The sequence below is a fragment of the Castor canadensis genome, chromosome 2, assembly GCF_047511655.1.
Source record: "Castor canadensis chromosome 2, mCasCan1.hap1v2, whole genome shotgun sequence".
In the NCBI taxonomy this organism is placed as follows: Eukaryota; Metazoa; Chordata; class Mammalia; order Rodentia; family Castoridae; genus Castor; species Castor canadensis.
The window spans coordinates 160616631-160641183 of NC_133387.1; the positions used below are offsets into that span (position 1 = coordinate 160616631).

The window sequence follows — 24553 nt, forward strand, 5'->3', positions numbered from 1 at the left end:
GAAATGTGCTGTATGAAATGTTGCTGTGTCTTTGTCCCACAGATCATAGAACAGCTGAGCCAGCTGGTGACCGATCACTTGCAAATTCAACGCTGGCTCTTTAAAATGGACTTGGAATTTGGAGGAAATGGGACAGCATTTTGTGACATTACTTCCCACCTAGAGTGCTACCAGTGGGTGCTGAAGGAGAGCAACAGATACGGCTGTGAAGGCTGGAGAAAGAAGTGGGCACAAGTGAGTGTTCGGTGCTGACTTAAACCACAGTGTCTGTGAACAGTTAGGAGCTGAAACAAAAGGTTCAGTGAGGCAATAACTCAGTTCTGTCATCTACCCACAGTTCCTTTCTTAGGCATCAGTCCTTATATACAAAATGAATGTATGATTAGGTTATTTTAAACGTCCCTTCTTTGGACTCTAAAAGTCTTCAAATTCATTATTATAATTAGGAAGTTATTGTTTTTATCATATTCAGGCAATTTTACATATCTCACCATTTGTCCTAAGTGGGTCTCGATCATGCCAACTGATCAAAGGTTGTTACTAAACTGCCTGTGTTTTATTATGAGATAAAATTCTATTAGCAAATGGTTTTCACCTGAATCTAAGGTTTAATAGCATTCTGTGAACAGTCATATGTTTTTGAAGACAATCCAAGGAAATTTACGTAACTGCTGGTCCTGTGAGAGGCTGAGAAAATAGTCCACCCCGCAGAGATCTCCCAGCAAAAGCAGAGCAGTGGGTAAAGGTCCTAGGGTATGCGTGGAAATGTATACATTTTTTCCAGGTACATTATGAGATGAGTTGTGTAATGTCTCAGTCTGCTCCAGACTTACCTAATAATTAATTTTATATGGTTTAATGTTTAAATTAAACCTGGCATCTAAAAGCTGTCTCATGTTTGTACCCAGAGACCTGGATTTCCTTGGCTTTTTTTAATCCCACATCTGTTTTAGCTGACCTACCAGTTAAAGGAAAATTGAGAGGCCAATTCCCTTAACTGGTTCCTCCCCTAACGGCGCACATAGCAGTGGGCTGTGCAAAACAATTTGCATCTGCTTTGAGTGTCCCACTAGAGAAGTACATGAATCAAGACACAAGTGATAGGAAGGGAGGAGCACACTAGAGGCGACTGCCTTATTCTTGGGCAACTGAAATGATGAATAAATCTAGAGAACAGTCAGGAGAGAGCCTTCCCCTTGATATATGTGACCATTCTCCCCATGATCTATTCTGGGCTTTCTTCCCCCGCCAACAGTGAATGGACTGAATGTGTGGTGCCTGTCATGGCCAGCTTTTTACATATTATTTAAGGGATACCAAAGTGAATTACTCACCTAGAAAAAAAAGAATATGTATTTAATTTTGAGATCCATACAGGTTTCTCTTATGTTCTCCCTGAACTGGATTTTATTTCATATTGTACAGAATTTTCTTTTTGAAGCAAAGCTGTTGATAGTAAACCATGCAAGTCTGACTTTTTTAACTTTAAAAACCTGAAGCATTAGTGTGCAAAGTGTTTGCTGGCCTCAGTATTTCAAACCAATAATTTTTAAAGCATTCCCCTAATGGCAAACTATGATAAATTTGAGCTGTTTGACTTTGAGTTTAAAAAATATTTACAATCCTGGCAGTTGGCTGAATTATATTTAGAAGCCTCACTGTATGTTATTTAATTTTGATTATTTTAAACTATGCCATTTTAAATTGTCACCAAATACATTTGACACTGTTAACGTTATTCAGTGTGAAACTGTTGAATAATTAATAGTCTACCGAAATCATTTTTTAAAACTTAACAAGGAAAAAATAAGTATTCAGAAATCTTTTTACAGTCTGAGGCCTGCGCTTAGCCATGGTGTGGTGAGAAGTCAAAAATGAAAATAAAAATAAAACAGTTCTGAAAAGCTTTTTTGTTCTCTTTTTACTGACATTGTCTTGCCTTCCAAGTGCACTCGTGTTTGGAGTGCAGGCGAGCCACTGTCTCCTTTGGGTTAGCTGTTGAGAATCTAAGATCAGATTCCCCTTTGTTCCAGAAGGCCATTGTCATGGTGCACATTTAGATATCAAAGCATTACTTCGTGAGCACAGGCATGTTTTAATGTCCTATTACAGTTTGGAGACCAGTTTCTTTTGATAATGAAGATACCGTGTCATCAAGCCTAGCCTGGCACATACAAAACATATGCTGGCAGGTTATTAAAAATTTCAGCTTCGTGATGAAAGACTATCCTGCAGGCTAAGAGTCCAGAGAAAGACTCCATTCTGGGAGAATTATTAGAAATGAGAATATGACTGTAAGCACTAAATTATGTTAATACTTACAAATAGCATCATTTGCATAGCAGTTTATGACACGACACCATGATTTTTCTCATTGGTATGTTGTAGGCAACAGATTAAAAACAGTGCTGTTTATGGGCATGTGAGCTGTTTCAAGAGTCCCTTGCATCTCTGTAGATACTGGTTTCAGAGGTACACTCCTAAGTATCTAGTATAAAGATTCTCTTTTTCCATTCTAATTTTGAGGCAGAGAGAGAGCTGGTTGCAGTTGAGACTTGAAACAAAGTCATGGAGTCAAGAGATATGGAAAAGCTGTAGCCACATTAGAAAAATCAGTATAGATAGGTAGGCGTTTGGAAAAGCAGAATGTCACATGAAGGCCACAAGGGAAAGAAAGCACAAATCCTCCATTTTTTTCTTGGTGGCTTGGGACCAATCTTGTTCTCGCCATTCTACTGGCTAATAAGCCCTACGCCTTCCTGCCCCTGCCAAGCAGGTCCCCAGCAAGCTCAGTCACTGAGTGCTCTGTGCTGTTAAGGTTTGGAGAAGCCACGCCCTCGTGTACCCCAAATTCCTTGCTTCCCAGCTGGGGTACTTGTCTTCATTTAGTACACAAAGGGCAGAAGCTTTTCCTGGGCATACCACCTGAGACAGTCCAGGGAGACCCAGTCCTGTTTGCTGCTCTACCAGTTCTTCCAGTGGCTTTTTGTTTTTTTAAGGGATAAATTTTCTCCCTCCCAGTTCCTGACATTGGCTTGGTGGCAGTGATGCCACTGGTGAAACTGCTTAGGAGAGAAGCTCCAGGCTGAGCAGCAACTCTGTGTAAAGAGCCAAGTGTTTCCTTCTGATTCCTCTGTGCAGCTCTGCTATGGGCCTCAGTTCCCCTGGAGAGAGGCGGCGATGGTGGTGTCACTCTTTTACCACTTATGGAAAGAAAGGAAGCTGAAGTGGCCCTTCAATGATATTATTAAATGTTGCTATTTTAGCCTTCTGCAAGAGCAGCCTTACCGTCACTGGCACAGTGCTTTGGCTTACTTTCTTAGACACTTGATATTGATTTGAACATCGCCAAAGGGGAGGAAATCTAACTCAAGGCACCTAAACTTTGAGGAGGAGGAATAAACTATAGTTGGGCTTTTTTTTTTTACCTCCTTAGAGAACTAAGTCAAACAAAATATACTGTTGCAAAAGAGAACTGTCCACTCTCCACTCCTCAATCTTCATGGTGAAGACCCCCCCCCCACCGACCATACTGATGGCTGTGTAACAGGGTCCTGGGAGACACTGCAGGATGGCTGAACTGCGAGCCTTGTGTGGAATTTAGTAGGCATTTATTAGGTGATTCCAAAGAGCCATTGCCTTAGAACCACATAATTTTTAGAAAAGTTAAAAGCTAATATAACAATAATGAAATCTCTAACCAAGTAAGTACATAACCACTTTTGCCATTTTCATAAATTAATTTCCAAATGTCCAGTATCTTAGCTCTCATAGCTCCAGGAATAGTGCACATGCTAAACTGCACATTAGATCTTAACCATTCTCCCTGTTGAACAGTCCTCACAACTAATGGCTGCATAATATTCCCTCATATTGGTTAATTCCAATATATTAAACCATTCACCTAGTTGGAAATTTAAGTTATTTGTAGTTTTTTGGGGAGTGGGGGGACACTTGGTGGAGGGAAAGAAAGGAGGAAGAAAAGATTTCCTTTTAGTTTTGATATACACCTTTTTTTGCTCCTGCTGAGTTATTTTCCTTGAAGAAAGATCCACAAGTAGAATGCTTTTATGCCTTTAGTTACATATTGCTGGGTTTCTAAGAAATAGGACATTTCCAAAGCAACTAGTAGAGAAGCAGCATCTTAGTGTGGCCACAACCTTACGAGCCCTTTTATTTTAGATATACAAACATACTTACATTTGCTGTTATTTAATTACTTGCAAAGGATATCCTTTTCCCCCTTTTTTGTTTGTGTTTGTTTTAAGACAGGGTCTCACTATGTATTCCAGGCTGGTTTTGAACTCCCTTTATAGCTATGCCAGGCCTCAAACTCATGATCTGTGATCCTCCTTAGTCTCCCAAGTTGCTGGAATAATAGCTGTGCCCTAACACTTGGCCTCCCAAGGGCTGGGATTACAAGAGTGCACCACCACACCTGGTGGGGATGTAATTTTTCATGTCCTAATTAGTGTTTATCTTTTTATAAAATATAGCATCTTTGTGTTTAGAAAAATCTGAGTTTTTGGTTTTTGTTAGGACTGGGGTTTGAACTCATGATTTGGAGCTTGCAAAGCACGTGCTCTACCACTTGAGGCATACCTCCAGTCCATTTTTCTCTGTTTACTTTGGAGATGGGGGGTCTCACAAACTATTTGCTGGGCTGGCCTCAAACTGTGATCCTCCTGATCCCAGCATCCCAAGTAGCAGTGATTACAGGCATGAGCCACTGATGCCCAGCTAAAATCTGAGTTTTCTAGGTTTAAAAAATGTAGGGTATCGTTTCTCCTAATCCTGATACTCCCTACAGGCGATTACTCATTTTTCCATTTTTTTGTGTGTCCTAAAGTCTTGAGTTCTTAGGATACCTTTGTGTATTTAGTAGTTGCTAAAATGCTGCATACACTTGGGAGTAAGCATTTTATGAACCATGAATACAATGTTAAGGTCTAGACACTTTCTTGTATTTAATAATAATTAACATTGTGCTGAGCATTTTACACAAATTGTTACCATCTCAGGAAAGCCCTGATGTTTTTATTCCTTTACTTCTACACCAGTTTGATAAGGAAGATATCACCTGTTTCCAGGAGGAGAAACTGATGCTCAGGAAGTACGTGACTTGCCCAAGTTAATCTAGCTAATAAAATGACTGTGCCTGGCTTTGAACCTCTATCTCATTCCTTCTAGCCCAGTGCTTTTGCCACAAAGAGCCAAAACCACTTAGGAAAGACCTTTATTTGAAAGTTCCAGAGAAAGAGTCCCTGTAGGTCCTTGCCTTTGTGGCCCACACCATGTCGTGGCAGGTTTCTGCATGGAGACTTGCAGGAAACACAAATGTCCCTGGATGGCAGCCACTGCCCTTTCCCACAAGCAAGTGAACTGGGAGGTGAAGGGGGCTGTCAGGGCCCAGACCCCAGCTGCAGAAGAGAGGAGCCTGCCCAGTCCATAAGATTCGGCTCTTGCAGCCAGTTCCTCATATTCTTGCTAATATGTATATTGATGAGAGAGAACCTTGCATACTGCCTGTGGTCTTTCATGGGTGACAGAGTCCAGTGCCTTTCTCAATTTAATACACTACTGTGATCATTTAAATGAGTCTGTAAATTCTCAAAAAGCTTAGAGAAACCTACCTTTGCAATCAGATGTAGCATTAAAAATATGGTGTGCAATTAAACCCATTTTTATGCAGAAGCAACCAAATATTTTGTTTTGGATTTTCTTTCCTTCGTTCCCTTAGCCTCCCTTTGTAGCAAAGTGAGTGTTGGAATAGGCTAGTCTGATAGTTGAACACCCGGCTGCTCCGTGAACATTCAGGGTAACTAAGAGGTAGTTGATTTCTTGAGGTTCCATAGCCCAGGCACATGCAGGTGAGACTTGCATGCCCACCGGGGGAGCAGCCAAAGGCAAGTGACTGCAGCGCCCCAAGTCTCTGTAAATAGGGGTGATATTGATGCCTGTCTTCTGGGGAGGTGATGAGGAGTGAGATAATCCTGTTCCTTGGCTAGCAATGTACTTGACACATAAGAGCTCAAGAAATGCTGCCTTTTATTATTGATACTGTCACAACTTTGTATTATAAGAAATGCCCAGAACAATGAGTGCGTACACAGGACTCAACCTTCTTCAGTGATCTAGAAAGTCCTTTAGGATCTTGTAAGCTTCCAGAATATTGTGGTATGTGTCAGTTATTGTCTGCAGCTGCTGAAGATTCAGAGCAATGATTCAGTTATTCCTATCCTATGATTTTCACAGGTGATGCCTTTAAAAAAAATAAATGTTGGTAACAGCCTGGTTTCTTATTGTTTGCAAATCAAAAATGATTCATGTATTTGAACTTTCTACGTGTTGAATAAAGAGGCTTGATAAAGTAGAGATTATTCTGACCAAAAGACTTTGAGTCTGGTTTCTTCATTTTCTGGTTCCAGTTGGCATATTTTCTAATTAGTTTAGCAGCACGTCCCCACAATCATGCAAAGTCTTAATCATTTACAGATTTTTCCTTGTCTCTGAGAGTGACTTGGAATGTTTTCTTCCTGCTCAATGGTTGTTCTCATGATGCTGCTGGGGTTGAGTTTGAGGTGCATCCCTGTGCCTTGAGGAAGGTGACCGGAGAGGGAAGATAGCCTCCCGTGTTAAATGAAAGCCAGGATCCCCCTTCTGAGGACCTACAATAATCAGCTCTCCACGCTGCTGGCTGTGTGTCCTATTGATTTAATATGCCTCTAATCAGTGCATAAAGCTATGGGCCTGCAGTGTTAATTTTTCATATGCTTATAAAGTACCCTTTGATTTTCTGTCACACGTTAATTACAGCGTTTTGCCATTAAATAGGAAGCTTTGTGTAAACTAATTACTAGGTAATCATTGTCTACTGCAAGCGCGCTGTTTGTACCTTTTATTTTATTCTAAAAATGCACAGATCTCACAGCCTGGAAACACTCTACCTTCCAGCCATTAGCTCTCACTAATTCATAGCATTATTGTGGTGAGAGTGTAGGAGTTGTAATTGTTGTGGTATCAGAGCTGTTAATTACCGGAGTAAACAGTTGAAATGGTGCCAAGGTCTATTGTACAAGGCAGAGAAAAGGAGGCTTAAATGTTACTCCTACCATCTGGGGACCGGAGGAGAGGCGAATGCTGGAAGCAGCAGTGAGGCGCTCTCGCCTTCAGCTCCAGGGTTGACAGCCATATGGATCCAGAATATTTTGAATCAATTGAATTTAAGTGCCAGTTCTTTGCAGTAACAGCGTGGAAGGAAGGAATAAAGCAAAAGATGAGAGGAAGGAGAATTGGTTAGTGTTTTCACATCTAGGAAGCCCCCGTTGGAGTTCTTGTGGAAATGTGTGCTCTGCTGAAAAGTGCAGAGCAGGCGCCAGGCGCGGGGATTTGGCCCCGGTTCAGGATGAGTTTCCCTCTCCTCTGATGACAACTGCGCCATTTGCTTCTGGTCGTCTGTCCTCGGTGCCCCTGGGTGAGCCAGGGACGCCCTTGAGAAGACTTGGAGTTTCTGTAACTCTGCCAGAGCCAACAAAAAACCCCCAGTTTGGAATTCACTAATTTATTGTGGTGGCCTGGTCTGCAGAAAGGAACAATCCACACACAATGCTGAGACATCTGCCTCCAGCGCCCCGTCCGCGCGTGGAAACAGCAAAGGTCCAGCTCCTCGCACCACAGGAAACCTTTTGTACAAAATTAAAATATCAAATCTCCTGATAGTCTCTCATTTCATCCCCCAAACTCCCTCTTCTGTCCCACTACTCAAATGAAAAATCAAGTCCAAAGGGCACATGTGTTTTCTTTTGTTTTTAATTTTCAATTAAAGAGCTTTCATCAGGCAATTTTCTCAGCCAGCAATGTTTAGAACTGGAAAGGAAGAAACCTATTACCAGCAGTAATAATTATGGCTACTTACGCTTATGGTTGATTTTAAAACTGCATGATTTCGACTTTAAAATATTGTGTAATCTTTTAAAATAAAAACCCTCATATGTATTTACTTGATGTCATTCTTATATTTTCAGCGTTAAGAGTATTTGTACATCACCAGCCACTTGCTGCTGTAACTACTTTTTAATATTCCCCAAACACAAGCATATTCTCTTTTAAGCTGCCCTGGATTACTGTATTTATTTCTAATTGTTCTTTTAGCAGATGTTGAAGTAATTCCGGGCGTAGTGTAAACAACTCCTTAAAAGAGAGACATCACAGATACACCAGGAGCCAAGGCCAGGGTGTCTGGCCCTTAGGATGGCAGTTTTGTCTTGGGTGAAAATCTTTCCCTGCTTGTGTACGTGCAAAGTTCAATTAAGAATGTCTAGAAGCGCTTAATCTTTATCAATTGAAACTCCCAGCATGCAGCACGACAGGGTGAGCCCAGAAAGAGAAGAGGAGCTCCCCGTGGTGAGGGGAAGAAACAGCAGCGTGAGTGCTGGGGAGTTGGAGGGGATGAACCTCTCCAGCGCTTGTGGTCGGGAGGCAGTTATGCTGAGCTTTGGGAGGGAAGCCACAAACATATGTGCCTCAGTTGGACAAACCCTCCCCAAGTCAAATCAGCTGCTAGGCCTGCATGTTGGTGCAAGGTGGAGGCCTCGGTAATGAGGGACGGGGTCCTCGGGAAGCAGCGAGTGGATAATGCTCCGTAAGTATGGAATTATATACCGCATTCTCTCCATTCTGCGGAATGAGAGCCGCCGCCGCAGCCAATCTTTGCCACACACCCGAAATGGGCCATTAGCTATCGAGGGAAAATTGTCTTTGCCGCTTTCAGCAGATGGAGCAAATATTTTACAAAGCAATTTCACATACCAAGACCATTCGTGAGCCTTGGAGTGTTGGCTGTTTTACATTATGTTACCTTCAACAGCAGCATAATTTTCCATCTCATCGAAGGCAAACTTGGCATCTTTGATTTTTAAATTCTCAATTAACAATTAAACATGGAGTATTAAGGCAGTCCTTAAACTTTAAGTAGGTGTGGGAAGTAGTTTATGACTTGCTGGATACGTTTTCATTTTTTTCTTCATCCTCTCAGCATATTTCTGCGCTCTAAGGAGGGACTGCTTCTAATGATCTTAATGGAGAGGGATGAGTGAAAACTTCACTTCTCACTACAGAACGAGCATTTGCTGGCTTCACACATCCATCATGGATCGTGCAGTCAGTGTACCACCCATTCCTCTTAGTTTAAACTTCAACACAGAAAATCCAAGTCAAATGGTTTTAAAAATAGAGTTTAGTATCTCAGCTATTTGAAAATCCAGAGATTGTTCTGCCTTTAGCCAAGGCTTAGTCCAGTGGCTCAATAATGTCACCAAGGACCCAGTTTCTTTCCATCTCTCCTCTGGACTGTGTATGAGGTTGACTCTAAGGCTGGCTATCCTCAAGCTTCAAGATGGCCTCTAGTGGCTCCTGGAGTTTGTCCTTGACCAAGGCAATAGAAGGAGAAAACACCTCACCTGGTAGCACCTCAGAAGACCATACAGCATTATTCAGAGGCCCCCATAAGTGCTTCCTAACATTTGATTGGCCTCACTGGGTCATGTGTCTATCCTGAACCAACCATCATGGCCAAAGCATGGCTTTGCTAACCAGGAGGTGAGGGTGGAATCCCTCAGTCAATCTTCCATAGCAAAGAGTGGGAAAGGGCAGCTCCTGAAAGGAAGCTTGTGGACGCTGAGCTTCCTTTCTTACACTGGAAGTGGGGGTGTGGATGCCAGGGAAGCAACAACAGATGTCTACCATGTTTTCCTAACAGTGCAGATTTAGCATCACCTGTGGGTGATCTAATCTGACCCAGATGGGCCATTTTCTGCCCAGTGATGGCAGCTCTAGGCACAGATGGCTCTGTACTATGACACACCAGTTGCAACTGGTTTTGAACCCAAGTTGACTTGAGTGGCTGTGAGATAATATAGGACCCATGGCACACGACTGAGGCGGCAAGCTTTCAGCAAGTGAAAGCTATTATTTTACCCAAAAAACTGACTGAAGTGGTTTAAACATGTATCCTGTGCACAACAAAGCAGCTTTCTAAATTCATCTTGAAATTTGGAATCTCTCCATTCTTTTTATCTCTGCGCCATGAGCCAACTCAAACCATGACACTGCTCATGGCACTCAATACTTTACCCCTGAAAAAGGCAGGAGGGCTGTGGAGGACACTTGCACAGGGATCAGAAGCACCCAGAGCTCCTGCAGCCTTGCTGTGTGACTTAGAAGCCCCTTCCCTCCTCTGCTGTGATCCTAGATAGTCCACATGGCCCCTTTTAATACTGACAGTCTTGCTTAGTGTTTCAGGTCACAGTCTTGTCCTTTTGACTTTATGCCACTCACCATTATCAGAAGCCTGTATGAATTGCAACCATCTAGGCAGCACTCTGGTTTTCCTTTACACTTGATCTTAGTCCAAAGACTGAGAATCAGCTCTTTGTCTTCTTTTGAACGCCATCAAACAATGTCTGATGTAGGAGAGGTTATTTTACTTCATGAACCACTGACAATTCAGCAAAGACACTGCTAAAATAAAGAGTTTTAGTGGGATTGGCATGGAGAGTATTTCTCCATCTTCCTCCTCCATCCTCCCCATGTACACATAGAGGTACTTTGGGAATTTGCTTGGTTCGAAAAGCTGACTCTCATTGAGGGCAGTATTAAACTGAAGACGCCAGCAGCTTCCTGAGATTCCCTGAATTTCCTTCAGCCAAATAGCTCATCCTTCAAATTTCACTTTATTGATAGAAAAAAATAGCCAAGAGGCAAGGTAATCGCTCAATAGACAAGAGTCTTTAGGATGTATCTGTCAGACTGGTGGAGGACCTATGCTTTCTGCAGATGCCTTGAACCTTCCAAAGTCATAGCTACTGCTCAACAGTAATGATGGGTGCTGGACAAAGGGTGAACAAGCCTGTGCAGTGGCAAAGGCAGGGCTGATGTTTCTCCTAGATGGTAGTTGTCCCAGACCTCTTAGCTCCAGAGGCCGGGAGTGAATGTACACTCCCAGAACAGGGCAATGATGACAGAATGAAAACCCAAATCCTGACTTTTCAAAAGTAAAGCATCATTTTCTACCTCTTGTTTATCATCCACAAGGTATAAATTTTTCTTCCCCCACCCCCGTCATCATTGGCCCTGAATGACCTGCTCGCATGGATGACAGGCTCTCTGAAACACTCACTTGGTCATCCTTGACATTACTCACTGAAAAGAACCTTCCCAATGTTCATTTCACAAGTTTGGAAGATAGAAAAGGTGCACCCATTTTTTCTGACTTAGGACATTGTGTAGTGTGTGTGTGTGTGTGTGTGTGTGTGTGTGTGTGTGTGTGTGTATACACTTACTTGAATGTATGAGCTGCAGGTATTATTATTTTTTTTTATAGAAGCAAAGGAATAATTCTTTTTTCATTGTTACTAAGGCCATTTCCCATTAAGACACTTTCAAAATAAAGAAATAAACAGTTAATACCATGCCCTCCTACCCCTATTATTTCTCTCCATGTCTTTTTCTTAGAGAGCTAATCATTGCCCCAAGCTGCCTCTGTGGGCATGGCACCCCCACTGAATGTCACCCCACTAGTCCTTCAGCTGTGTACTTCTCATGATGGGCCATGATACATTCTTTGAATTCCTGCAGGTTTTCCTCTAGGAAATCTACCCCCTTGCTGTGGCTCTGTGCACAGTGCAAACGCTAAGTGTCAAGGCAGAATGGCTGGCTTTGGAAGTGGAGGCTGTGGTGGTCACCTGGCACCATGTCCAGAAGCCTCACACAATCAGCAGCCTTACACCTAGCATGTTGCATCTGAAGTGACACTTCATAAATGTCACCTCATTTATCTCCTGATGCTTTCAGAGGTGGGAAATCCCATAAAAATTCACCCAGGAATACTTGGTGGTCCTGAAGTGGTTGTCCCCTCAGAGGGGTTCTGGGCAGTAAGGAGGGAGCCTATTGAGAGTTCCCTTATTCTGTACCCACCGCTGTTAAGGACTATGTGCCTGTATTTACCATCATTGCAGTTCGTTCCACAAACATTGAGTGTCCTCTATGCTGGGTGCTAGAGAAGTTGACCTAAAAGTCAATGTCTTTGCCATTAAGGAACCCCCCAAGAGAGCTGGAGGGTAGGGAGAGTGGACACCCACTGGGACAGCATCGAAGGCTTCCTGGAGGAGGTGTGACTGAAACTACCTCATAAAGACTGAACAGGAGGAAGAAGGGGAAGGCAGTTTGGGGGAGGCTGGTGCTGGGAAGTAAAGGCTGTCACAGAAGCCTTCTTCAGGAGTTTGCACTTGTCCTCAAGTTGATGGAAAGCTAATTTCAATATTAGGTGGCAGGGCTTTCTCCTGCTCCTTCACCTCTTCCTCTACATCTCCTCCCCTCCTCAAACAACCCCCCAATATCTACTTATTTCTCTAGTTTTGTTAATTACATGGCTTCATACCTTCAGAAACAGGACAGAAAGGACCTTCAATCAGGGCAGAACAAAAAAGAAGCCTTCACTTTCCTGGGTGAGGGCCAGGGCTGAGGGATAGCCTCTCCCTCACATCAGTTTTCTAGAGAAGGGTGAGGATCTACAGCCTGGCTTCATGGCTCAGCTCTGGGGTACTTCATGAATCAGAGACAGCTGGTGTTCCTCCACAGAGCAGAATGGCTTTAACAGAAATAAGGATGAAGCAACAAAGACAGCTTTGGAGGAATGCTCAAAGACTGCAGAAACAGAGAGAGGCTCCGGGCTGGAGCTGCTCCTGGCACGTGCTGGCTCTTACGGTTTCAATGCAGTGTTTGGGGCGGTCAGGTGACTCACAGTAAAGATGTAGAAATGGGTACAGGGCACAGGATGCAAAGGGAGGAAAGGGCTCATTGCTTTGACAACAATTTTCCTCGCTTCCACATGGCAAGGCAGATCTCCTGCATGAGGCATGATTCCCAGTCATTCTTCCCAGGCCTTCCCCTACCATGCAGTGAGCTATCCTGAGCCCCCTGAACTCAGGGTGGGCCAGGACACTCTGTTTCCTGGTGCAATTCTGTTTCATATGTCAAACATTTTCTAAGCTAGCTAATGAGACTCTTTCCCCCAGGATTTTTTGGATGTTGCAGAAATTCTCTCGATGACTTGGACCTGTCTACCTATACTCTGAGATGTTCCATTACAGGTCTTCCATTGGTATTGGACCCAGAATCAACCAGATGTTCCAAGGAGTTGGGGTGGGGGAGAACAATCACCTTTTAAAGTTAGGGAAATTGGGAACAAATGAGCACGCAGATGATTTCTAAGGTTGCAAGCGGCCCCACCCCAGACCAATTCCTAAAAATCATGGAGCAATCACAGTCACTTCCATTCAGAAGTTCCCTGGCAACCCAAAGCAAGCCTGAGCTCTTCTTATCAATGTTCCATACTTTGAGTGTGAATACTGCCCATCAAATGAATTTGCATCCAGTGCCCTGCCCCACTTCCAGCAGAAATAGCATCCGAAATGTGGCTTCTATTTGAAAACTTTTAGAATACACCTCACCCCTGTTAGAATAGCCATCATTAGCAACACCACTAACAACAGGTGTTGGTGAGGATGCGGGGGCAAAGGAACCCTCTTACACTGTTGGTGGGAATGTAAACTAGTACAACCACTCTGGAAAAAAATTTGGAGGCTACTTAAAAAGCTAAACATTGATCTACCATTTGATCCAGCAATACCACTCTTGGGGATATACCCAAAAGACTGTGACACAGGTTACTCCAGAGGCACCTGCACACCCATGTTTATTGCGGCACTATTCACAATAGCCAAGTTATGGAAACAGCCAAGATGCCCCACCACTGACAAATGGATTAAGAAAATGTGGTATCTATACACAATGGAATTTTATGCAGCCATGAAGAAGAACGAAATGTTATCATTAGCTGGTAAATGGATGGAATTGGAGAACATCATTCTGAGTGAGGTTAGCCTGGCCCAAAAGACCAAAAATTGTATGTTCTCCCTCATATGTGGACATTAGATCAAGGGCAAACACAACAAGGGGATTGGACTTTGAGCACATGATAAAAGCGAGAGCACACAAGGGAGGGGTGAGGATAGGTAAGACACCTAAAAAATTAGCTAGCATTTGTTGCCCTTAACATAGAGAAACTAAAGCAGATACCTTAAAAGCAACTGAGGCCAATAGGAAAAGGGGAGCAAGAACTAGGGAAAAGGTGAGATCAAGAAGAATTAACCTAGAAGGTAACACACACGCACAGGAAATTAATGTGAGTCAACTCCCTGTATAGCTATCCTTATCTCAACCAGCAAAAACCTTGTTCCTTCCTATTATTGCTTATACTCTCTGTACAACAAAATTAGAAATAAGGGCAAAATAGTTTCTGCTGGGTATTGAGGGGGTAGGGGGGAGAGGGAGGGGACGGAGTGGGTGGTAAGGGAGGGGGTGGGGGCAGGGGGGCAGAAATGACCCAAGCCTTGTATGCACATATGAATAATAAAACAATAAAAAAAAAGGGAGTGATAAAAAAAAAAAAGAAAACTTTTAGCGTCTAAGAGAACATTATTAACTATGACATAAAAAAAAAAAAAAACCTGGCAAGCCAACACTTATTAGATAAGAAAAGCCAGGCTTCTCCTTCATTAGAGGGTTCCCTACTGTTTTCATTCACACTGAAGGGTCTCCTCTGTGAGTCACTTCATTGATGATATGGGGCCAGCCTTGCAGCTGCTCAGATGACACTGGGACTTGGAGGGACTTCAGCCAGATGGAGGCTAGCCCCAGTACTTCTTGCCTCATGTAAAATTCCACCTTTACAGCTTCAGCCATAGTTTAGGCTTTGATGACAAAGGTATAGGATACAGATATCTACCAGCAAACAGAGAGGACACAGGTTAAAGAATGGAATTGCCAAAGAAATACCTTGCCTACTTCATTATTTCTCAATGGTCAGCCCAGTTAGGGCCAAAGAATAGAAAATGCTCCAATCTCAAAGCTCTTAGGGACAAGCTAGTTAGCTCCGCATTTTACATAACGAGAAACTGAGGCCCAGAGTGGGGAGGTACATTGCCCAAAGACACTCCACTGGTCAGGCTGTAGTGGGTCTGAATCCTGGGTTTCCTGACACCTAGACAGAAGGGTGCCTTTTGGAGACAACAGGTACAATTAACAGTTTTTAAGAAGCCAAAATCACTTTGAAATATGAAAGCTGAAATGGCTGGGAACATAGAGAAAATTTTCAAAATGGCTTTCTGACTCTGGGTAAACAGTAACCACATTTTTTTGCCTGTTGGAGGCCTGGTTTTTAATCACTCCACAAGCAGTTTTCATTTCTGTAGTAAAATTGCTTGTGGTTCTATTTAATTTGTTTCTGCAGGAGCCAGCTTTGGTGAAGATCTCCGAGGAGCTGGCGGGCATTTTAGCACAGCACGCACAGCCAGTCAATGAGAAACGATTCCCGACGTGGAGGAAATTCCTCCAAACATTTCTCAGTCAAGGTAAATAAGACTGTAAAGTTTTTATTGAGGATCAACCTACACAAGCTTGAGTTCTAGTTTTGGGTCAACCCCAGACCGATTTAAATATTCTGCATTGCCTGTGTTGGTTTGGAAAAGTGCTCCGAGAGCTGACTCTGTTCTTTTTTAAGCTTTGCCTAAATATTTATCTTGCACCCAGCCTCTTAAGTAAATAAGAGCTGAGCATACCAGCTTGCCATGCACATCTCAGCATTCCCAGCATTTCTTGCACCAGATTTCTCCCAAGAGAAGGGCTTTGGATGTGGACCTCATCCGTGACCTTGAGCAAGGCCCTTAAGCCCCAGACACCCATTGTCCTCACTTATCTACGATGTACCATTGCTGGGAGGAATTAGAAGTATGAAAGTTTCTACCACAGCGTCTGATAGATAAAATATGTTTAATAAATGTTAATTTCCCTTTCCATTGTCTAGAACAGAAATGGCCTTATGTTCAGTTCAGAAGCTAGCATTTCCTAATCAGAATCCTCTATAGTTCCAAGGAACATAACCAGCATCCATTCCTTTCATTGTCCTCCTCCTTCCTCATCCTCCTTTCCTAATGATGTAGACATCCAAGCTGATGAGAAAATGAACAGGACAAATGATGCTTTTCCCCTGTCCCAGAGATTCCTGTGGAGGTGCTGCAAGGGCCCACCATGCAAGGGCCTTCCCTCTTTAGGAGCTTGCAGTGTAATACACTTAGGCTCATCCATACAAACCATTTAACAGACCACAAAGGTATCTTCCCACTCTACCCACAGCTGTTGAGTGACAATGATAACAATCACACAGTAGCATTAATATATAACGATGAGATGATAATGCTATGTAAAGGATGGCAGCAGCACAGTGATAATAACAGCACAGTGATGACAGCATACAAGCACAGAATGCATCTCATATGCCAGGCATTATCTTAAGTCTACATATATTAATTATGCAATCCTCCTAACAGTCCTAGGAAGTGACACTGTTGTCACCCTCATTTGATAGAGGAAGAAACTGAGGTGCAAAAGATCAACCCACCCTAAACTACTCTGCTAACACATGAAGGAATTCATAAAAGGTTACCACCATGTTAACTGCAGGACACTTGGCCAGAGCCAGTGGGTGTGTTTATCAAGTGTGTGAGAGAGGGTCAAAAAGGGTGTGACAGGTGCCCTGTTAGGGAACTGTTTAAGCAAGAGGCTGGATAGCAGTAATCTAATGACAGTGCAGAAAAGGGATTTTTACCAGGTGTGTGCATGCTACATTTCCTCTAAAGTCCTCTTATCCCTAAAAAAATCTATGAGTCTACAAACTTCCACATGCACCCCAGACAGAAAAGTAAAAGTAAGAAGGTCATCCCCTAAGATGTCAGTAAGTCTTAAAATCTGGTAGTGTGAGTAATGTGTTTTCAAAGGCTCTGCCTGACTCTCATTTATGCAGCAGGTCCTGCATAAATGACTTCTGGCTGAGCCTGGGCATCCCCACACAGTTTCTGACTCTAAGGTCACCATATCCCACCAGCTTCCAATACTGCCTATTTCATTCCATTTCTCAGATGTGCTTATGACCACAAAATGTGCTACACAGTCATAGGATAATATCAAAGGCAATGCTTTTTTTTTAAGAAGAATTAATTTTTTTGAAAGGAAAAAGTAACAGTGAAAATATTATGATCAAGATGCTGAGAAGACAGGGTAAATAAGCTTCTTGAACTTAAGTATCTAAAGTAACTTGCAAGTAATAAAGATAAGGTATTTCCACTGACCCACTATCTTTTAAAATATAGGGGATGGCTAAAGACACCAAGTCAACTGAATCAGAAAGACTCACTAGGAATTTCATTTTTGTGAACTTGTCATTGTTGTTTTTGTTGTATTTACCTTGCTAAATTCCCAGTGATGCATTCAGGTATAGCACACACCAGCAACCTCATCTGAAAAAAAGAACAAGCAGATAAGTTAGGGGTTGAATGTGCACCCTCCAAAACCAGTTTTCCTTCTGAAGCTCAGCATTGGTTAGAGCTAATACCACTGACCAAATTTATAGAAATTTAAGGACCATGCCTTTTGCCTTTCAGAACTGCTAAAATATCAGAACTTAACCATATATGCTATTCTAAGCCTGTGGCTTATACTTGTGGAGAAGGGCTACTGCCCAACCCCAGAAAACCTGTGAAATATGAGCGAGTTTATTCTAATGCTGTCAAGTTCCAGAGGCCACCGTGTCTAGAGAGCACCTGGCTGTTTTACATTTAAGTCATCTAACTCTTTACAAATAATATTTTAAGGTTTTTCTATAAAAAGAATATATACGGTAAGATTTACAAGATAGGCGTAATAACAGAAAAATCAGGGCCATGTAATTTTTGTGACCACTCCTGGGTGAGTCCACAAAATTAGCCAGCAAAATATTGTCAACTGTGGTCAAGCATCAGATTCACCTGTAGGTTTTTAGTATTCAGAGCAAACAGTAAAATACGAGTTATAAAGCTCTTATTATCAGCAATGAGGTAGTATTCTTGTTCCTCGAATTCAGCAGCATCTCTTGGTTCTGTATTTTAAAAAATGTTTTACAACTGACTTTCTGTGGAACTCCTGTGGCCGGCATGATGGGCAATGCCCTCGGGTGCCTGTTAAGTGCCCAAACCTGCCAAGCCTTACAAAAGCAGTGAAGATGAGTGGAAGGCGCACTTGGTAGTCAGGACAAACAGTGGACTGTGGGCAATTAATTCCCCTTAAGGGGTCTGACCACAAACCTTGTGTTCATCACTTATGTGTTGAGTGGGCATTCACATGGTAATTACAGTGCCTTAATTATTAGAATCAGAATCAAAACTGCCATACCTATAGTACTTAAATACTATAGATACATTCTGCCAAGATTGCCGACAATCTGGGGAAGTAGGTTTTATTATGCCCATTTCACAGATGAAGACAAAGAAGTTCAGAAATTGGATCTGCTTGCCCAAAGTTTCCCAACACATGGCGGGCGCAGAATTTGAGCCCAAGCCAATCTGCCAAAGCTTTGCCCTTTCCTCCTGCTCCGAGTATAATTTGTGACTGTGTTCTTTCATTTTCTCCGTGCCTTTGCCACCAGGGGGTGTGATTGAGGCATTCCCACCTGCGGCCAGTGTCACCAACTTGACAGTGGACATGCTGATAGAGCCCAGTGGAGAAATCAGGGTGCTGTCAACAGGGGACCAGTTTCATGCTGAAGGTCCCTTTATATCCTCTGGTACTACCATGCCACAGACCTCAGTGGACCCCCAAGTTCTCAGCTCTTTGTGCCTCCAGATTGGAAAGGCCTGCAAAATGAGAGGCGTGGTTGGTTACTTTTCCATAGATTTGGTGACTTTTATTGATCCAAGCTCCTTGGAACAGCAGGTAAGGTGAATTGATGACACATGAAATACTAAAATATATCACTCTGTATACTCACACAATGGGGAGCTTCTAGAACTTACTGTGCTCTGGTGAGCTAACTCTGCAAATTGACATCTACAGGGTCCATGCCACCCTGTTTGAGACCAGTCTCTGTTTGGCAATACAGGGACAAGAGTTCAAACGACTGAAACTCATGCCACACAGCTCTGTTGATTGGGCGTTCAATTATCTTCACCAGTGCGACCCGTGTCTTATTGTGAAACTATTTTATGCCAGCCAAGGATCCAATCTATCTAAAGCTTGTGGAAAATCCATTACTAGAAAGGAGTTGAGTCCTTATTTCTGTTGCTTTTCTTCTCAGTAGTTCACTTGCAACTTAGATTGTCAGTTTTTTCTTGAAAAAATTACGGGGAGCTATTTTGGAAATACAAAAGGTATAAATAATCATATAATCAATTCCATGTGCCTCACCCTGCACATTTACTTATTAAGAAATAAAGTGGTGTTGACACCACCGTTGCCAGTCCTGTGCAGTCCTCACTGAATGCCCAGCTCTTTCTCCTCCCCAAGAACAGAAGAACGATTTCCATCTTACATGTGGCTATGTGATTCCTTTTCATAACTTTATGCTTTCAGTGCACATGGATGTCCCCAGAATTAACACACAGCTTCATTATGCATGTTTTAACCACCTATAGATTATTATTCAACAGTATGCTTTCACTTGTTCAAGACTACACTTGTGACGTTCTTGCAAACATATGGCTCTGGTGTATAATATTACAGACAAAATAATTTTTAACCTTTTTGCAGTGCTTTCTTTTCCCCTAAGAATATGATGTTTAAATTCACTACAGCTTAATGGGACTTGTTTTTTAAAGCATCCAGTTGCTTCTCTTTTCCCGTTGGCTGTCCAGATCTCTGACTGAAGGCTGAAATGGCCCTCCAGCCTCCCTCTCTGTATGTCCTCTGGCCATGAGCATTGTAAATGTACATCAGCTGTTTCATACTCGTTATTCTCAGTTTTACAGTTCTCCATTTCAGTCAGATGATGGCTTCAAAGCGAGACTTTATGTTTTTGGCAGTTTTGGGCTTATTCAATAACCATTTTCCAGTTGTCTTCCCAGGCCCTCCATTGGTTTTACATTCTGTTCTCAGCCCCACATGTTGAGAGAGGGAAGGACAGATTGAAGGGCATTCAGAAATCTACCTGGGGTGGAAGGAGGACAGAAACAACAAACTCCAGACAAAGAGCTGGGTGACAGGGAGGGACGGGGCTGGGGGGATGGAGAAGTTGTTCTGTCAAGCATTTATTATGAAAAACAGGGACAAAATCCATGGTATTGTGCAAACAGGGAAGTTTGCACAGGAGTGACCAGGATCTGCTCCAAACATAGTGATGGGCCTTCTCTGGGCTTACCACCCATCAGGGCTTGTGGGAGAAAGGCCCTACCCTTCACCTGGCTTCCTGCGCACCTGGCCAGCCCTGTCTCATCCCAACGCTCCCTCTTTTTCTCTCATCAGTCCACACAGCTTCTCTGTCTCTCCTATTCATTGTACTATTCTGTCAGAGAGTCCTAGCACATGCTGTTCCTCCGCCTGAAATAATTCTTCTTTTGCCTTCTCCTCTTCCTCCTCATCCTCCTCCTTCTCCCCCAATAGATCTCACTTGTAGCCCAGGATGGTCCCAGTCTCCTGATCCTCCTGCCTCAGCCTCCTGAGAGCTGAAATTATAGGTGTACACTACCATGCTCAGCTTCTTGTCTCTTTTATTTACTCAGTTAGGACCCCTTCCCATTCATCATATTTCAGCTCAGGCCACACTTGCTTCAGGAAGTCTTTCCTGACTTCCCTGAAAAGTCAGATTCCTGTTTGAGGTTCTTACATCACCATGTAGTCCTTTCCCATCATTTATCTCAGCTGCAATTTTAAACTTGTTTCCACAACTACCTGCTTACATGGGTCTCCCTCTGTAGACTGCAAGCTCCTTGAGGAACATACTGTGTTTGTTTTGCTTCCCACTGGATGCCCAGCAGTATGTCTGCCCTGGCACAGAGTGAGTGTTCAGGAACTATTTGTTGAATGAATGAGTGAACAATAGAGGTGTTCTAGCAGCTGCAGGAAGGTGTTGCTGTTATTTTCGAGAATGAGCTCACACACTGTCTGGATGAATGGGATAGATCAATATTAAGCCAGGCTTCTCTGATTTTATCATTCTATATGGGTTCTCCTTGTTCCTTCACATTGATAATTGGATATGTGGTCATGTGTATCATAATTATTCATCAAACAATGAAGGAAATCCCAGTAAGCACCCAGTGGATGTTTCCACATTAGCCAAGGGAGTGCATTTGTTCTCTGTATATTAGGGATCATCTGAGGCATATTCTTTGGCCATTTTGCAAGAAACATCACCTCAGAAAGCACCTTAATTTCATTGTAACTGGCATGCCTTGTGATGCCAGCTAGAAATGTGATGATATCACCAGTGGGAGAGGGAGGATGTAGGGAAAGGGTGAAGGAGGCTGAATGTAGTGGAAATATTATGTATGTATGTATGAAAATGGAAAAATGAGACCAGTTGAAACTATTCCAGGAATTGGGGGGGGGGGAATAAAGGAGAACGATGGAGGGGGTGAATTTAATTAAACTATGTTGTAAGAACTTTTGCACGTTACAATGGACCCTCCAATATATGTGATAATGTGAATATTCTTGACCTCTCATGTTTGCATGTTTCAGTGATAAAAATGTCCCACTCAGTATTGCTTCATTATTGATGAACATCTTCCCATGCTTGTTGGCCCATGTACAAATCTTTTGCTAATTGCTCGATCAGATCTTTTGCCCCTTTAATTGAGCTCCAATAACATTGATTTTTAGCAGCTCTTTGTATATAAAAAACACATTCTTTGACAGATCTACATCTTGCAAGTACCTTCTCCTAGATTGTCATTTGGGTGGCATGTTCCCCCACGTTTTTCCCCACAAAAATCAGTTTTTCCTTTGCAACTGCATAGAAATATTTTATGGGAGGGGTTCCAAGAGTATCCCAATATCTGATCCTTCATTAGCTTCCACCATGAAACCATAGCCAAGTTCCACTGAATCAACTACCCTGATGCCAGGGGAGATTTCTCTTGTTCATAAGTGGGCAGTCTGCTGCCAGGAAGGACTTTCCTTTTCCACCTTTACTGTATGTGTTACCAAAATCCAGTCTCCTTGCCTCAGTGCCAATTCGCAAATAACAAGGGCATGTTTGAGGAAAAGAAAATAGGTTTATTACTCATCAGACAAACAAGAGGGCAGAGAAAGTCAGCCTCTCAAAGCTCTGTCGTCCCACTTTTTAAAGGGGAGTTCAGGGACTCAGTTTGAGTATGTGATAAAACACATGTCCTAAAATTGGTGCTGGCATAGGTTCTCCAGGTGCCCTGGCACCACATGTCTCTGAAGCTGTGCATCATTATTGACTGGTTTACTTCTTTTTAGTGGTCAGAGAGAGCTAAAGGGGAGAACATTGTCTAGTTTAATTGTAGAGAGAAGTGTTAACCTTGGCCACTCTAGCATGGAGAGAGAGAGAGAGAAAGAGAGAGGGAGAGAGAGAGAGAGAAAGAGAGAGAGAGAGAAAGAGAGAGAGAGAGAGAGAGAGAGAGAGAGAGAGAGAGAGAGAAAGAGAGAGAGAGAGAGAGAGAGAGAGTGAGAAAGGGAGAAAAATGTCTGTTTGAATAACAAGCATAGCAACCTGGTCAGCATGCATGCAAACTGGCTACACCAAAATTTCTCCCTTTTGTAGTCCTGGTTACACGTGTATGTATGTTTTATATTAGGATGAACTCAGGGGGTTCCATTCTACTTAATAGGTTGTACTTTGATATGTTCATTATTCTGATGCTCAAATTGTCCCAGATTTGGCTAGGGAAGACCCATCAGAGTGGCTTTGTGTCCTTTTGTCATGTCCCTATCATTCCCTGGGCATTGTCTTACTTTCTGGCACAATGTGATGCTCCAGACTAGCTTTATATTTCCTCAGAGCTAGACATAACCCAGAAGCCCTGGTTAATTTAGTGGAGGAGGGTGTTACAATTGGAACCCTTAGTACTAGGTGTCATCACTTCTGGGAACTCTTGGTGGACAGAGCTAGGAAATACACGAATTATATGTATATACAGTATACAGACACAAATATATACATATCTACATATATGTATATATGTACACATGCATCTATGACTATTTTTAAATTGATCAGTGTATATATTTTAAAACCATGAATTTCTGGAAATGTATCCAATTCCAATCTAGTACCTCAAAATTTCTTCATTTCCCCTTTCCATGCTGAGAAATAACTTCTCCAACATTGAGAAACCAGAAGGCCAGGCATGGTGGTTTGTACCTATAATCTCAGCTACTCAGAAGGCAGAGATCAAGAGTATCATGGTTTGAGGCCAGCCCAAGGGAAAAGTTCACAAGACCCCATCTTAAACAAGCTAATTGTAGGAATACATGTCTGTAATCCAGCCATGTGGAAGATGTTAGTAGAAGGATCACAGTCCACGTCTAGCCCCAGACAAAAGTGAGACCCAACCTCAAAATAAAGTAAAACAAAAAGGGACAGGGGTATAACTCAAGTGGTACAACACCAGCCTAGCAAGTTCAAACCCCAGTACTGCCAAAAAAAAAAAGGAAGGGAGGGAAGGAGGGAGGGAATTTTGAGTCTCTTTAGCCTCAATATGCTACATCTGTGGCCCACCCCCATGCCTTGTGCTGGATTCCAAGCTCTGTCGTTATAATGCTTCTCCTCACACTGAAGTGCTAACTACTCAAACCCAGCTACTTGTGTTAGGGTCCGAGAATCCTATTCCTCTGAGAGACAGAGAGTCACGTGTGAATGCAATCAACAAAGCAGAGTTTATTGAGCTGGTAAGCCAGGGTCAAGCTCCCACACAGACGCACAGGTCCGATTGGGCAGACAAGACCCCGAGCCTCTTTAGGGAAGATCTTATATAGGCCCTACCGGCCGTTACAGCAAAAGCCCGCACAGTACATAGCCAATGAGTTTGTAACACCACATACATTTCCAGCCTATCCATTTAAGAGTACATTACTTCTTAGCCTATAGATTCAAGGGTCAGTATTCGCGCACACGGTTACATTTAGCAAGCAGGCAGGGCACATCTTGCACGTACTTCTAGTCGTCTTTCACAATCTGCTCACATTCCTCACATTCCACCTGCCCCCATCCTGTTTCTTATCCTGCACTGGGGCATCCTGTGCTGGCTTTACTGGTTTCTGCTATGGGGATCTGCTGGGGCAAAGGGCACATCCTTTCATTCCCCCCTTTTCTTTGGGCTATATTGAGGAATCATTCTCAAGGCGATGAAGAGCCTGGTATTGTTGGCGGAGGACCAGAAGTTGGACAGTGTTAATTCGGTTTTTGTTTTTTTTTTTTTTTTCATTTTTCTTTTATTATTCATATGTGCATACAAGGCTTGGGTCATTTCTGCCCCCTGCCCCCACCCCCTCCCTTACCACCCACTCCACCCCCTCCCACTTCCCCCCTCAATACCCAGCAGAAACTATTTTGCCCTTATTTCTAATTTTGTTGTAGAGAGAGTATAAGCAATAATAGGAAGAAACAAGGGTTTTTGCTGGTTGAGATAAGGATAGCTATACAGGGCATTGACTCACATTG

The 24553-nt window shown here is 42.8% G+C and overlaps 1 protein-coding gene and 1 long non-coding RNA gene across 11 annotated transcripts in view; one reads left to right on the top strand and one right to left on the bottom strand.

The window, feature by feature from the left end:
* Positions 1–24553, top strand: part of Iqch (IQ motif containing H) — a 246002-nt gene that overhangs the window by 153641 nt on the left and 67808 nt on the right. For all 10 annotated transcript variants that reach the window (XM_074066284.1, XM_074066275.1, XM_074066274.1 and 7 more), the window contains 3 exons: positions 43–234; positions 15350–15470; positions 18575–18861. In XM_074066284.1, the coding sequence (XP_073922385.1) occupies positions 43–234; positions 15350–15470; positions 18575–18861 (600 nt within the window). The remainder of the gene's footprint in view (positions 1–42; positions 235–15349; positions 15471–18574; positions 18862–24553) is intronic.
* The window catches only part of LOC141420854 (uncharacterized), a 91244-nt gene continuing 81233 nt past the window's right edge, over positions 14543–24553 (bottom strand). The window contains exons 2-3 of the long non-coding RNA XR_012445524.1: positions 17359–17411; positions 14543–14841 (exon numbers count right to left, since the gene is read on the bottom strand). This is a non-coding gene — a long non-coding RNA (uncharacterized lncRNA). The remainder of the gene's footprint in view (positions 14842–17358; positions 17412–24553) is intronic.